The 15,577-nt window shown below is 38.9% G+C and overlaps 2 protein-coding genes across 7 annotated transcripts in view; both read right to left on the bottom strand.

The window, feature by feature from the left end:
* The window catches only part of mbnl3 (muscleblind-like splicing regulator 3), a 32,897-nt gene extending 22,192 nt beyond the window's left edge, over nucleotides 1–10,705 (bottom strand). For 2 of the 5 annotated variants that reach the window (XM_028008239.1, XM_028008238.1), the window contains exons 1-2: nucleotides 10,416–10,704; nucleotides 2,737–3,656 (exon numbers count right to left, since the gene is read on the bottom strand). In XM_028008239.1, coding sequence (XP_027864040.1) covers nucleotides 2,737–2,910 — 174 coding nt within the window. In that variant the 5' untranslated portion in view covers nucleotides 2,911–3,656; nucleotides 10,416–10,704. Of the gene's footprint in view, nucleotides 1–2,736; nucleotides 3,657–3,876; nucleotides 4,012–10,415 lie in introns of those variants that run through there. The other 3 variants (XM_028008234.1, XM_028008236.1, XM_028008235.1) reach the window with 3 other exon arrangements.
* Nucleotides 10,706–11,300: 595 nt separating this feature from the next.
* hs6st2 (heparan sulfate 6-O-sulfotransferase 2) lies at nucleotides 11,301–15,131 on the bottom strand. 2 transcript variants are annotated; one of them, XM_028009722.1, is made up of 2 exons: nucleotides 14,259–15,131; nucleotides 11,301–13,313 (listed from the first exon to the last, which is right to left on the bottom strand). In XM_028009722.1, exons 1-2 carry the CDS (start codon nucleotides 14,831–14,833, stop codon nucleotides 12,518–12,520), a joined length of 1,371 nt encoding a protein of 456 aa, XP_027865523.1. In that variant the 5' UTR covers nucleotides 14,834–15,131; the 3' UTR covers nucleotides 11,301–12,517. The 2 variants fall into 2 exon arrangements, with proteins under 2 accessions (XP_027865523.1, XP_027865524.1); XM_028009723.1 differs by having other exon boundaries at nucleotides 11,301–13,310.
* Between the last annotated feature and the right edge of the window lie 446 nt (nucleotides 15,132–15,577).

The following is a 15,577-nucleotide window of genomic DNA, read 5'->3' as shown; positions in this document are numbered from 1 at the left end:
CCTGCTTTCAGTTTCATTTCAATGCTTCCCATTCGAGAAACAAAAGAGACGTTACCCACACATTAATCAAAGGAACAGTCCTCCAATTTTCTCCTTATTGTCTACAACTAAATTAAAAAAAAGCAGCCACTCCATAATCAACTCTGCTCCCAACAAACCATTTAAATACAATATATAAAGTATCCATGTTTCCATCTTCAATTATCTGCACTTATAAGCAACAACTCTATTTAATTACAGCTATGTTTTATAGTCTGCCAGATTTCTGAGAAAATAGTTTTAGGCTCAAATTCACTTCATGTGAAAATATTTTTCATGCAAAACCTGCCTTGTATCTTCCACAAAATGTAGAAGATATACATTTTCTATATATATCTTTGGGTGAAATGTATGCAACTATATTTAGTGTTCTTCAAAATATAATGTTCTATTTTTGTACACTTTTGTACTATTATGGTATTATTTAGTACCATAATGTTGTTAAACACTGGGATATTGACAAAAATATGTTTCTGATAGGTCAGTTTACAACAGTTGAGTTAAACGGAGGAAAATATGTTGATGTGTTTTAGGGCAACACCTTTAAGTTGCTGCTTCTTTGTGAAATATCATGAAAGTTACCCCAGACATCAGTTCAAGAATCACGGACCTCAACAAGTTTGATTCATCGTTGGGTGCAATTTCCAGGTGCCCGAAGGTCACACACTCATTGGTTCAAACACATATATAACCAAGTCCAGGACAAACACCATGGGAATAAACAAACATGACACCTTCCAGGAAAATGATGGGTTCTGTGTCCCAGGGATGAAGCAAATTCAATCTGGAACGTGAAAATCAACCCCAGAACCAAAGCTGGTCCAGTGCCAGCATGAACTGAAAGGCCATTCAGCGAGAAAGAAGTCAATACTCCAGACAACTATAAAAAGAAAAACTAATTAAAGACAAAGACCCAAATATTTGGAGGCACGTAATGAGGTTTGATGAAACTTAAGTTGAAGCATTTGGCCACAATTTCATTAAAATCTAATCAAATCTAGTCATTGTCACTTTTTACAAAGTAACAACAGAATAAAAAATAGATATTAAAATGCGAAAATTATTCACAAAACAAATAATAGTACTAAAATTATGCATGATATACAAAAGTCCAGCTATGTAAATAAATAGCAGTGGTTAAGTTAAATCTCTATTGAACATTATTAAATTATATAAAGATGTTTTATTGTTAATTCAGGGTATTTTTTGCTAATAGATAAAGCAAATTAGCACTGTTATTTAGATTTGTCTCAATGGATGGTAAACTGTCCCAGTAATTATTGCAATAAATTATAATATTATTGTTTTCAGACCATTTTCAAGTAATAAATTGATAATGGCATAATAATGCAAGTTCGCCCTCTCAAAGACCAATAAACAATCATTTTGTAAAGAAAACACTGGAACTGGTAGATATTTTAAATATCCAAAATAATAAAGTAAAGAAATAATAAAAACACAACTGAAACCACAAATAAAATGGATTAATAACCAATAGGCAATTAACTGTATATTGTAACAGGTTTATTGTTATTTGCTTTCGAGACTGGGAAGACCAAATAAAGTTTGAAGTACGGAGGTGGCAGAATAATGCTGTGGGGCTGTTTTGCTGCAGGAGAAACTCAAGAACTTCACATCAATCCGAAAGTTCACGCTTGGCCACAAATGGGCTCTTAAGATGAACAACAACTAACACTGCTGAAGGCTGCTTAGGGACAACAAAAACAATGTTTTGGAGAACTCATCATGAAGCTCTGATCTCTAGATAATTTGTGGGCAGATCTGAAAATGTGTGGCTAGCAAGGCTACCTATAAACCTGAATCAAATACACCAGTTCGGTCAGGAGGAATGGGTCAAATTTCCAGCAATCTATTGAGAGAAGCTTGTAGAAGGAAAACCAAGACACTCGAGTCACACAGTTTATAATGCAATGCTGCCAAAAGTTGCTCTATAGTTTATTTTAAAGGTCGATTATTCAAGATTAATCATGACTAATCTGATTATTTCAGCCCTAAATCCAACCTGACTTAAACCAGGAAAAAATAGTCACATTTAATACGAGACCGTGAGAAAAAGATGGTTCTAGTTTATTTCAATAATCAATTAATAACAATTAATCTGATTAATTGTTTCAGCCTGTATTCTAGCCTGACCTAAAACAAGAAATAAATCATCCAATTAATATCAGACAATGAGAAGATTGTTCTAGAGTTTATTTAAGTAATTTATTAATCATGATTAATCACGATTAATTGTTTTAGCCTTAAGTCCAGCCTGACTTAAAACAAGAAAAAATTGTCAAATTTAAGGTCAGTTTATTTCAATAACTGATTAATCTGACTAATCGTTTCATCCCTATTTCCAACTTGACCTAAAACAAGAAAAAAATAATCCAATTTAATTTCAGACAGTGAGAAGATTGTTCTAGAGTTTGTTTAAATAATTGATTATTCATGATTAATCACAATTAATCCGATTAATCGTCTCATCACTGACTTAAAACAAGAGAAAAATAGTTCAATTTAATGTCAGACAGAGAGTACAAGGTTGCTCTACAGCGTATGTAAATATGTGGCCTGAGTGCTATAAACTTTCCCAGACGACTGAAGCCGACATGTCTGACACAGAACTAGAGGAACAAACAAGCTGTAATGCGGCAGGAGCTGATGCGTGTGTGATGTGCGCTGCGTTGTTACCTTGAGCGAATCAAAGCAGGCGATGACTCGGCCGTTCTCCACATGGCAGCTCCGGGAGGGATGTGCAAACTTACAATCGGTGTCAGATCGTGAGCAGGTGCCTCTCTGGTACTCGCGACACACTTCCAAGGTCAGCCATTTGGTGTCTCGTCCCATGGTCATGCTGACAGCCATCTGAGATGCTCACAGACACTGAGCAAGGGGTGGGAGCGAGTGGATGGAAAAAAATGGTCTAATGCAAGCAGGGCTGACTAATAGTGATTCAAGAGAGAGAGAGAAAAAAAATCCCCTTGGGGGAAAAAAAAGCAAAAATATTTTTCCTTCAGAGCAAATAGGTAGCAAGTCCCTTTAGATTGGAGTATTTTGAGGGATGTTTATTAGCTGATCCTGGGAAAACTGTCAGCTGAAGTTTTACTGGGTGAGATAGCAGGGGTTAACTGGGAGCAGAGACCAGCTCTGTCTCAAGAGAAAGAAAGAAAAACGTTCAGAAAACATCACCATAGTCCGCTCAGATGCGTCTCTTTTACATTCATGTCAACATGGTCAGAGCAGAGGAAGTCGCCGCAGCTCTGTTGTAGTTGTTATTCTCTGACAGACAGAGGGGGAAAAAGCAGAACCTTACACCCGTAATGTCCTTGTAATGATGAGACAAAGCTTCAGCTCAGCTCTGGGAATGTGGGGACTGCAGCTCAGCAACGTGGGATGGATGACTTTGTGGCTGTCAGGACAAAATATAGCCTCCATTCAAGGCCAAACGAACACCGAGCCCTCTCTCCTGCTGTAGGACAAAACCGTACTGTAGGCACTTTGGAATCCTGCTTCCTCCTCTTACTTGAGTCTGCTTCTCATCCCTCCGTCTCCGTTGCCTCTGTTGTCATCCTCACTGACCTCTCCGCTGCATGTCTTTGCTCGCTGTCTCACTGTGAATTGCAGAAAACAGAGAAAAAGCGACCGTTTAGGCTGGAAACTGCTACGTCTTTAGGATCACGCTGCAGGAGAAGAAAACAAGCAAAACAGAGGAGGGAGGGAGGCAGCAATGAACAGGAAAGGGCAAGCTATGTCTTGATTAAGTGATACAGATAGGAGAGAGAGAGAGGGAGGGAGGATGGAGGGAGGTTGCAGGCAGGACAGAGACGTCACCTTAACTCATTTACTTTCTGCCCTGTGGAAACTGGACATCAGCGCGAGACGCGGTGAGTAATATTGTCCTTGACGTGGCAAAGTTCAGTCGATTCCCCCAAATGAAGACGTACGGAAAAGACGACACAGCGTAGTTCTTCACAACTACAGCTGCTGTGTGTAATGCAAAGCAGCAGCCAATCACGCTGCGTTTTACAGCCAAGCAAAGCATCTGACTGATCAATGAGGAAGCACAGTAGAAGGAAGACTCCTCCTTGCACAGAGCCTGTCCTTGTTCCTCACTTTTTCACACTGGAGCCAGCACAGTCATGACAGTCACGTCTGAGCCACATGCTAATATTCAAACTGTGCAGCAGCTCTGCTTGCACACAGGGACGGAGGAGTTTCTCACGTCTCGCTCAAACATACTGCAGCGTGATGCAAGGATGATGCATGCAGACCTCTGTTCTGCTCAGTCAGGGAGCAAAGTCACGTGGCCAGACACTAAGTGAATACAGATAATAAGACACACAAGTGCATGACGAGGGAAATGTTGTAGCTCCATTTTTAATTTAAAAGATGAAATGTAAAGGGAAGTAGAGCTGACACGATTAATCGGATTAATCGATTATTGCGGTAAACTGTAGAACAACTTTCCCCCCATTGTCTGACATTAAATTGGACATTTTTCCCTGTTTACATCAGGTTGGATTTAGGGGTAAAATGATTAATGTGATTAACCGATTTTTGAAATAATCGTCAACTAATTTAGTAGCTAATTAATCATTAACTGGAGTACACAGACTTCAGTAAAGGCCATTTTCTGAAAGAACAAAATATTCAGAGCAGTAATTATTCTTCAACTTTTATTTAGCCAGGATAAAACTCCTTGCGATCAAATATCTCTTTAAGAAGTTTCATCTGTTAAAAAAGCTATAAAAACACATTACAATATCAACATCACAATTAAGCCAAAAGTGTACAAAAATATACAAATTTGGCACTTAAGATAAAGAAAAAACTTTGTCTGTAAATATTTTCTACCCAGAACTAAATTTGCAGTTTTACCTTCACCTGGTTCAAATTCTGTAAAGTAAAATCCTGTTAAACACCTTTTGCTATCTATTTATTAACAGCTTAATCCAAAATATAGTAAATTATAATATATTTCTAATATTGCATAGAAAAGGCTTAAGAGTAAAATCTGAAAAAAGGGGCCAGTTCTTCCGACTAATCATCAGAATAATCGATTACTAAAATAATCATTATTTGCAGCCGTAAAGGTAAGGCAAAAGCGTGGTCAGTAAAACCTTAAGCAGCTCAATAAAGGACGGAACAGGAGGAGAAGAGGGCGTTGAAGCAGATATTATCAGCCTCTATGTCTGATGGAAGCAGACACAGACGGAGGAAGCAATGGGGGGGACCACAACGAGGGAACGAATGTGTGTGTTTGTGTGTGACGGCATGCAGATACACAACATGGATGGGTAATGCTGCAGCAGGAAAACGAGACCGATGGATGAGCAACACAAAGTCACGTCCCAGGCCAAACAAGAGAGGCAGAAAAGAGAGAAGAGCAGCTATAACAATTGCTTCGCTTGCTGAACCATTACGCTTATCGGTGCATCCTCCTCCTCCAAAGCCTACAGATCAATACGAACTTTTCTCTGGGGGGGAACCAGACAAGCGTTCCTCCTGCAGCTTCGCCCGTCCTGCATTTATGTCCACGTCAGTGTCAAGAGTCTGTGCTTACGCACACCCTGACGAGGCAAAAAGCATCCAACATCATCAAAAAGCTCCTTAGCAACACTCCGGACACCAAATGGTGCACAGCTGCCATTGCAACCACTCGTGGAGAGATATGCAGCAACGCTGGCTCCTCTCCAAAGCTATCCTAGTTTACACTGCAGCCGGTACCTGTGAAAATAAACAGGAGTGACCTTTCACTCACTGATAAAGCGCTCAGGAGTCACTGCAGCTTTTGGATTAAGGATTTTTCACTTAGATTTACCAATGCTTCCTCAATTTACTTCAACTGCGCAAATCAAGCACTGAAATATCTCTAAAAATGTCATTGTTCTTCATTAAATGCATCACACCACATTTATGTGTTTGTTACACATAATTGATGAATTGAAACTAAATTTACTTTTCACTTGGCAGACACTTTGGACAAATTGAGACACAAACACCATTTTTCCTCACTTTCTGACGTTAAATCAGACTTGATTTCTTGTTAAAATTACCAAAATTATTTCGATTTACTAAATGCTACAATGATTAGACAGAGAATATGTCAGAGATTTATTTGTTAATGAACTCAAAAGCAGAAGTTTTCATACAATTCCTCAACATTTGGAAGCATTTTGCCTTAAAAATGTATGATTTGGGTCAAATGTTTTGGGTTTCTTTCCACAAGCTTCTGACCCGTTTCTGCTGACAGAACTGGTGGAACCAAGTCCGGTTTGTAGGACTGAGGTTCGCGCTTTGTGATGGCCAAAACATTGACTTTTTTATCCTTAAGCCATTTTATATCTACTTTAGCTGGATGTTGTGTTATTGTCCATTTGGACCAGAGCTTTAACTGCCTGGTCGATGTTTTTGGATGTTGCTTTAATTTTTCTACATGTTCTTCCCTCATGATGCAAAACAGCCCCACAACATGATGCTGCCACCACCATGCTTCAGTTAGAATGGTACAAGCATCCCCAGTTTTCTTCCAAATGTAACAGTGGTTCTCTTCCTGATATCTTGGCTGATTTATTTTATTTTCCCCCTTCATGTCAAACAAGAAACCAGTGTGCTTCGGGTGTGGTCTTAAAATTTATCCACAGGTTTGACTCTAATTAACTCAAATGTGTCAGTTAGCCTAAAGTGATGACATCATCACCACGTTTGAAGCAATAGTCATTAGTCTGTATGTAAACTTCTGATTTTGAAGTCATTAAGAAATAAATATCCTCTCATTATTGTGGTATTTGGCATATATAAATAATTTTAATAATTCTAATTGACATAAAACAGGAGAATTTTGGTCTGATTCAACTTCAAACAGTGACAAAAAAGTGCGTGCGTCTTTTATTCTGTGTATGTCCAACTGTATTGATGTTATTCTACAAAGAGCAGCACAGAAAAAAAAGACATAATAAGATGCTCAATGGGACACTTTACTTGAAAACTAAAAATATTTGCTTTAGTATTTATAAATAAAAGTCTGAGACAACATTTTTATACCAGCAATAACTGAGATTATATAAATACATTTTGTAGCAGAATAATTATGTTTTCATGATCGTTTGATCAGATTAGGTTCCCCAGTTTAGTTTATGTTTTCGTTGTAAATGCTGTGAAGCTCTGGTATTTTTACTTGAGAATATCATGCTGCAGAAATCTCATACCAGACTGGAAATCCTCCAACAGAATTAAAAACAAAATGAACCCCATAAAATAATCGTACTGGTCCATGAAAACCCTGATCAATGCGTCTATCACAGCAGACATGAGAGATGAACAAATCTTTAGATAAATGACCGAGCATTCAGTTTGGAACATGTTGGTTCATAATGATCGAGTAACAAAGCTCGATTGTTTCTGGATAATTAACGATGCATTTATTATGCAACCTCACTCCTCAAGTCACCAGACAATGAAGAAAGTTTAAATATTACTTTTACAGTTAATTTAGAGCAGAAAAGCAGCATATTTTTTCTGCAGATAAAGTTCTTCTTTCAGACCTATTGAGATGTAACACTAACACATTTTTAACTTCAGTAATAAAATAAAAGAGTTTATTTTTGTCCAGTTTTTGCTCTGCAGTCTAAAGAATAAAATGAATAATTAAACAGTGGAGGGCGTCTGGAGGTTATGGGAGTCAACGCTCAGGTGGAACCTGGCTGGGTGGCACAAGGTGGACAGACCAGAGCAACAGTAGCTGACGCAACTGTGCAGCGTCCTTCATCAAACACGGAGCAGCAAAAGGCTTCCGACAGCGTAACCTTCAGCTGAGCTCTGACGTCTGCATTATGGCTGCAAACTGAGGGCCACCTAAACAGGAGGGCTGCAGAACGGCACCGAGGAATATCCTCATTTTCTCTCCAATCTAATCTACTGCAAGATTTTCTGCAAAACGTGTGTGTTTATGCTTGCTGTGTGTTTGTGTTGAGCATCTGGAGGACAACGGTGGAAATAAGCTCTTTGTTTCGTGTTTTTATCTTTGATGACGATATTTGATTGTCGTGATGTTAATGATGTTTATTTGTGTTATTGCCAAATAAACACAACTCATTTTTTCCCCATTATTAATAAAAATGAAGAAAAGGAATAAAAATTAAAAAGAGAATCAAATAAATAAAAAAATTGATGACAATTTAAGATATTTTTGAAGGTATGGCAGAATTATCGTGGGTTATTTTTGAATCTTTTCAAGTTAGTCATTATATAAATTTACTTGTACAATTTGAAATGTTTAGCCTTAAATGTCTGAACAAGTAACAAAACATTTGTTTATTATTTTAATACATAAAAAGCAACAATGTTGACATATTGTGGCTTGCAAAACTATCAATGCCTCTTGATTCTTGTTTATAATTTAATTTACAACCTCAAATAATGTATTTATTATTTTATTTGAATGAATTAATGAAAACAAATGTGAAAGGTTTGGCTTGTATTTGCTTTCACTCCCCTCTACTTCAACGTCCTTAAATAAAATACAGAACATCTAATTGCCTCAAATCAGAGCATATTCTTTTAAAAACTGATTTTTAAATCTCCTTATCGATCACATTTGTCTGAGCTATTTAGAAAGGCAAAATTGACCCAAATTATAGATCCTTTAGGTAGTAAAGACACCCAGTCAAACTTAAAGCTGTAATTAGATCAAGATGATTCCACAAGGAAGCTGGATATAAATGCACACCACACTTTTAAGATTCATCTGTAAAAAACTGAAAAATCTTGAAAGTCACGTGTGATTTTTCCTCCCACTTCATGTTGACATGGTGTATCATATAAAATTCCCTAAAAACCACCATGACATTTTTAGGATGTAAAAATCTAAAAATGTTCAAAGGTCTGTAAGATACCATGAACTGTAAAACACAACAACTTGAGAGGTGGGGATTCTCTGGTAAAATTTCATCTTCCTAGTTTTTATTCCCTTTATTGTAAACAGTACCAGTCAAATTTTCACTTCTGGTTTGAAAACATTTGGGTTTTTCTCTTATGTCCATTTTGGTTTCATACGCGAATACAACTTCCCTGTGGGAGTTTTTTATTCAAATTGGAGATACCTCACTCCAAAAAGCTTGGTGAATTCCAGTTTTAGAGGTAAACGTGGTTGTGTAACAGCAACTAAAGCTGTGAAAACACGACTTTAATCTTCATCTGCCTTATCTCAGGGTTATCAGTCACTAGCTTGAAAACATGTTTTCAAGGATGAGAGCAGAAACAGTCCAACATCAGCCACCAAACGATTGATTTAAAAAGCGTAAGGAAACCAATCTATAAATCACAGTGTGAGAGAAAGGCAGCAGCTTAAATGGAGAGAGCAAAGTAATTAGGTTAAGTATTGGTAATCCTTTCAGCTCGTTAAAAGCACCACAGCTTTAAAACACACCACCATGAAACGCGTTACTTCGACAAACAAATCAGCATCACCTAAGCATAAAAATAAATAACTTAGGCTTTTACAGTGTATACACATAAAAACTGGCCATTCCGAAAGAAAAAAGAAACATTACAAGCAATAAACAGCAAGATAACTAGATGGTGACCAAGTCGTATATGTGTGAGAGGAGAAATGAAAACTGGTTGCGTGGGAAAGGTGACTCCACGCACGCCTGTCAGTGTGAGCCTGTTTGTCAGTTTATCTGTGTTTATATTAAGTAAAGAGAAACTAGCCAGACAGGTACAGAGTCCACAGCCGGGAGGGAGTGTGAACTTGTCTTGACTGGCTGTTTTGTTGAACCAGACAAGATAAAGGGCAAACGACCAGTAGGATTGCATACAGTGTATGCAAACCAATAGAGACAACACAGAATGCTATGGCGGTTTAAGTCTGACCCCTTACAGGACAAGCAAGGACAGGACTTCATAACTCCTGCACTTGTTGTATGTACAGACACGGATAGCGAAAGTCTGCAACCCTGCAAGTCAGTAACGAAAACGCAACCTGCACTGGATCTTCATTTCACCTCTGAATGCATGGAGCTCTTACTTAAAAACCTAAACGTGGCAACTGCAAAGACAGCTTATGCTACCTCATAATAAAACAAAACCCCTTTTTACTGGCTTGGATATGGAAATTTTTCACCACATCATTTGTATCCAGACAGAGAAGTCTCAGACCTCCCAACCCATGTTTAACAAGAGCGCTAAGACTAATTTGCCTGAATTACGCCCATATTTAACAACAAAAGCCAGCTTTTGCGCGGCCATGCAACAGGCAGGAGTTGCACAAGCGAACAGACGGAAAATACGAAAACACAATTTCTTTTTATAAATGCGTCAGAGCGCATTAATAATGCTGCAAATGCACCAGGCGTGCCGCGGCCGCTCACCTGTTATCAGTCCAAACAGATCAAATGTCTTCTTTCAAATCAACGTCGACTGAAATGAGCTTCTCGGTTCGGTATTTCCCGCAAAGACTTCCTTATTTATCTGTATGAGACTGTAACAGCGCTGCACTGAAGCGTAGGAAGGATGGCTGAAATAAAACGCGCTAACGAGAAATAATGTACATTAAAAAAATCAGAGCGAAAAGCGCGATGCAGCTACAGAGGAACAGGGAAGCGGCGGCAGAAATGTCAGCTGTAACTACAGTGGATCGGCAGCAGAGCAGATAACAGATTTGGCCAAAAAAAAAAAAAAAAAAAAAAAAAAAGACAGAGGGAGGGTTTATCAAATGGGAGGAGTTGGAAGACAGGGGAGTGTTTGTTTATTATTTATCATGAAGTCACGACTAAATGAAAGATGGTGCAAACTGCAGGTAATAGGATAGGTATGGAAGTCCATTTCCGCCAATTCATTCGTCCTTCTTTAGTCATATTTAAAAAATGCTACAGAAAAACAAACCTGAGAGACTAAACTTCATCCCAGTTCAACAATGGTATTAATATTCATGCTTATCTAAAATGGCTTCATGGCCAGTCATAACGTGTAATGTTGTTGATTTATTGAATATATCTGTACGTATAGTGAAAATACTCGTTTTCTAAAAGTTGGGAGCAACAGAATCAAACTTTAAAAATCATTTGAAAAATTATCAAGGAAACAACCAAAATCCTATTAAACTATTTTTTCATAATAAGTTATGATTTGATCCAATGTCCTTTCCTTATGTACTAAGGAGATTTCCTAACATTAAAAGAACTTTACCACCTCCTGCTGGTAAACCCCAGACTTGCAATTGAGAAACCTATAAAAGCATGAGAGTAAAACAGTAGTTTGATAAATGTAAAAGCATAGTTTATATAAAAAGAGACAAATTCCAATGTTTTACAACATTAGCAGATAATGCCACAAATTGAGGTACTGATGAATTAATTTTCCTGTTCTGCTGTTGAAAAGACACAAACGAGTACATTTCAAAAATATTCAAGACAACATTTTGGCAAACATAAAGATTGTTGATCACAAACCTGTAGTGTTTCCTGAAATAAGAAAAACTATTTTCTTCCAAGCTGCATTTTCTGAATTATAATGTGGTTAAAGTCCAGAGAAAACATGCTGAAGGCTGGCATCATGACGAAAAGAAAAACCTTCCTATTTTTTGACCCGATTAGAAAGTCTGTTACAACAATCTGTTTAAAGGAGACATATTATGCAAAATTCGCATTTTGCAAACTTTTGTACTTCCACTACTTCTAAAAAAGGCTCAAGTTAGAAATAAAAACTTTCCAGACAGTTTTTGGCAATAAGTTAGTGTTTTGGAAAAATTTGTCATTTTAAAAACCTCAAGATTGTTGAGTCACTCTGCGCAATCACAAGAGGAGATCCAGCACATTTAGTAAGCTGGTCTTAACGCCGTATGAGCTGTACAATGGCTGCTGGATAAGACAAGTGTTTTGTTGTTGACTTACCATCCAGAAATTACTTGCTGCATTCGTGTTGGTTGTACAGGAGGCTCTACTTCTGCTTTTCAAATATGGCATTCCCAGAATGCTGTGTGGTTCTGGATCAGAGTTCAGTGAAATGGTTGAATATTCTATCAGATGTAATATCTATTGATACTGATCACATGTCTATCAGGGTATATATTGTTAAGGGTTTATTGTCCAGACCAAAATGTAGGGTTGTATAATTGCGCATCTGTTTGCAACCATTTTTACCTGCAAGTGTTTCACCAGCTTGTTTGGATTTAAAGTGACAGAGGCTTTTCCTTCTGAAAGGAGCTCAAAATAGGCAGAACTGAGCAGGCTAAAATCTCATGAGCTAAGAATAATTTTGTGCAAAAAATGTTACAAACATGGTTTGTATATCCTATAAACATATCCCAAACTGTTCAAGGAAGCATAATAGGTCGCCTTTAAAATAAATAAATTAAAGTCACATTTAAAACATTTCATTGTCACAAAAGAATAAGAGAAGAAGGCATGTACTGAAAATAACCTGAATTAGCAAAAACTGACAAGGCAGCTCTTGGTACAAAGACAGCTGTCTGCTACCACTGCTCCACATTGCCTATGTAGTCCTCCATGGTGCTGTTCTCATCTACATCCCACCAGTCTGACAGAAGCACTTCGGACTCCAGGCTGTCCTCCGTTCGACGCTCTTCGATCGAGCGCGTCGTTTCAGTCGGCTTCGGCTGCCGCCCTTGTTTTGCTGAGAGTCTCCCCCGGAGCCGCCTCCTCTCCTGTTGCCGCCGCTCCCTGGCCTGCCTGCGCTCCTGCTGTCTCGCCACCTGGAAGCGCTGCAGGAAAAGGTCACGGGCGTACTCATACAGCTCCACGTCCCACCGGTTTAGCTGGCGAATCCTTTGCTGCTTCTCCGAGGGTACCTCTACGCTGGAAGCTCGCGTCCCGTTCAGCTGCGTGAAAGGTGCGATGAACTGTAAGTTGAAGGTTCTCTCGAAGAGGTACTGCGTCTTACGCTGGTACTCAGTCAGGCCAAAAAAGGCCATCCCCTTCAGGTTGCGCTTGGCGCTGTCCAGAAGCACCGCCCAGCGTTTGTCTTCGCCCATGGAGGAGACGTTGTAGCAACCCACCAGACTGAGATCTGCCAACATGCGGGTCTGTCGGTTGTTGGCCAGGTTGTAGGGGCAGTCCATGAACTCCTGCAGGTTGCAACCCGACCAGTCGTCGCCTGGATAGCAACTTGGCAGCTCTGACAGCGTTGGTGAACGTCCGTCGCACACGTGGAGGGAGGCTTTCCAAGTAGCTCCGCGTTGCACATGACGCCACTCGCTGAGGTAACGCGAAACAGGATCTCTTAAGATCGTAATGTAGTAATAGTTTCTACTAGAAAGAGAAGAAAACAGAAATGAGTGTTTGCAATTAGGACAGTAGCAATAAGCAAGAAATCAATTAATTGCATGATACATTAAAACAAACTCAATTTGCATGACTTATCGTTTTTCTTTTTCTACCAAAAACTGAATAACAAAAGTTTTCAGTCTGTTGCAACTTGTCCTTTTATTGAAGGGCTATTTTGTTTACAGAAACGTCATAATTTATTTTATTTATTGTTTCTGTTGTTTTGTTTATTTATTTTGGATATTTTAAACATATTTCAGTTCCAGTGTTCATTAGAATTTAAAGTTTATTGATCTTTGAGAATGTGCTCTTGTATTATTATGCCATTACGACTATGTTCGTTGAAATTGTTCTCAAAACAACAATCGTTATTGTTTATCAAAATAACTTCTGGATCTTCTGAAATTTCTAGATTTTCAATATATTAGGCATTATTATATTTTTGTCTTCTAGGAATTAGCACAAATTGAAAAACCTGTAAAATGTCCATACTTTTCTACAATAAACAGTAAAACGGTTCCTAAGTTACTGAAATCAAACTTCTTTCTTTTATTCTTTGTTCATGTCATGTTTGTGCATGCATGCATGTTTTCATGTGAATGCCTTGCCTCCCATCACTTATTTATTCAGGTTATTTTCTTTGGTTTCCCAGGCTCCATATTTAGAGCCTGTCAATTAGCTTACTGCTATGTTTGATATAGTTGATCATGATACTTTATTGAGTCGACTAAATTATTGATTAGGTATTAGAGATACGGCTCTGAGTTTGTTCAAATCTTGTCTAAATGATAGAATTTTTTCTGAAACTTGTAGCAATAATTCTTCCAGTTCAGCTTCTCTTACTTCCCCAACTATTATTTTCCATTTACATCCAAACCTGGAAGATAAAAATTGCTCAATAACGTGAACTTAACGTGATTTTCCTCCAACCTTGGCTGGTTTTTCTGGGCCTCTCTGGAGTCCATGCGTGATGGGACACAGTGGGTCAGCTCAGTCCAGTCCGCATGAAGCCCGCAGCTCCAGCCGGTGGAAAACCGAGAGAAGAGCCAGGTTTCCTTCTTACCCGGCCGGAGGCAGGTGCACTTCTTCTGGCCTGCGTGGCACTCACAGGGCCGCTCCAGCTGGATGTTGCGCACCAGGTGCCGGCCAAAAGTTGTGCCCCCCGTTTTCTGGATGTGCAGAAATACAATGACATCATCCCCTTTGATGTTGAAGTCCACCTCTCGGTTTAGGTCGGCGCTGGTGAAGTTGAATCGAGGGACAAATCGGGCCAAAGCGCCGTCTTCTGCGATGTAGGGGTCCTTCTGGAGCCCGTCCTGCGATTCACCATCGCCGATTCGGATGCCAGGTCCGCCCCTGAGGGTGAACCAGGCCCCCAGCTGGTGGAGCATTTGGCACTCGGAGCTGCTGGGACAGGCATACTGGATCATAAAAACACCGAAAATTCCCACCATGAGCAGGAAGAGCAGGAGCCGCTGGTGGCTGCTGGTGGACTTCTCATCCATCTTCCCGAACCCGATGAAAAACCATCCCTCGGGTCCCCGTTTCAGAGCAGCAGACAGGAAACAATAACAATGCAGCTAAAAGCCGAGAGCGAGCGGCGTTAGGAAGCCAAGCAGTCAATCACAGCGCAGCGCTTTCTGGGTCCATCTGGGCTTTACCAGGCAGAACCAGGCGGTTCTGTTTACTCTAGCGGACGGATTAGTGGTATAAAAAATATCTTCTTAACAGGGCTAATGCTCATCTTCAGCACCAAACGATTCTTGACCTTTCTTCCCGTGAGTCACTGCGCGTAAACGTGCGTCATCCCGCTACGTCAAAGTGGACTTCATTTTCAATGTAGTTTTCTTTAGAGAAAAAAGCAAGGAATTGCCTACAAATACGTTTTAAATAAAACAAAAATAAAACAAGAGGTTTCTGAAAAAACATTTTTTAACAAAACATTTAATTAAAAATGTTCAATATTATACTTTAGTTGGAATAACATCACAAAGAGAAAATAGAATAGAATAGAATAGAATAGAATTACTTTATTCATCCCAGCAGGGAAATTACTTCGCAGTTACAGAGACAAGACACACAAAACCTCATGTAGGCATGAACTGACAAAATGTATATAAAAAACAGTTTAAAAATGAAATTCCTGTTAATACATTCACCAGAGGTGTTAAACATCCATGCACTTTTGAAATAAATGTCTCTGATAAAGCTTGGGTAAAATGATAAAAATGATAAAAATTTAATTCTTA

This window comes from Xiphophorus couchianus, chromosome 23, assembly GCF_001444195.1.
Source record: "Xiphophorus couchianus chromosome 23, X_couchianus-1.0, whole genome shotgun sequence".
In the NCBI taxonomy this organism is placed as follows: Eukaryota; Metazoa; Chordata; class Actinopteri; order Cyprinodontiformes; family Poeciliidae; genus Xiphophorus; species Xiphophorus couchianus.
This window is presented reverse-complemented; position numbering and strand designations above follow the sequence as displayed.

Coding starts and splice junctions, on each gene's coding strand:
- hs6st2 (XM_028009722.1), bottom strand. CDS start 14,833: ATGGATGAGAAGTCCACCAGCAGCCACCAGCGGCTCCTGCTCTTCCTG. Junction 13,314..14,258: donor GCCCAGAAAAACCAGCCAAG/GTTGGAGGAAAA, acceptor TTCTCTTTCTAG/TAGAAACTATTACTACATTA.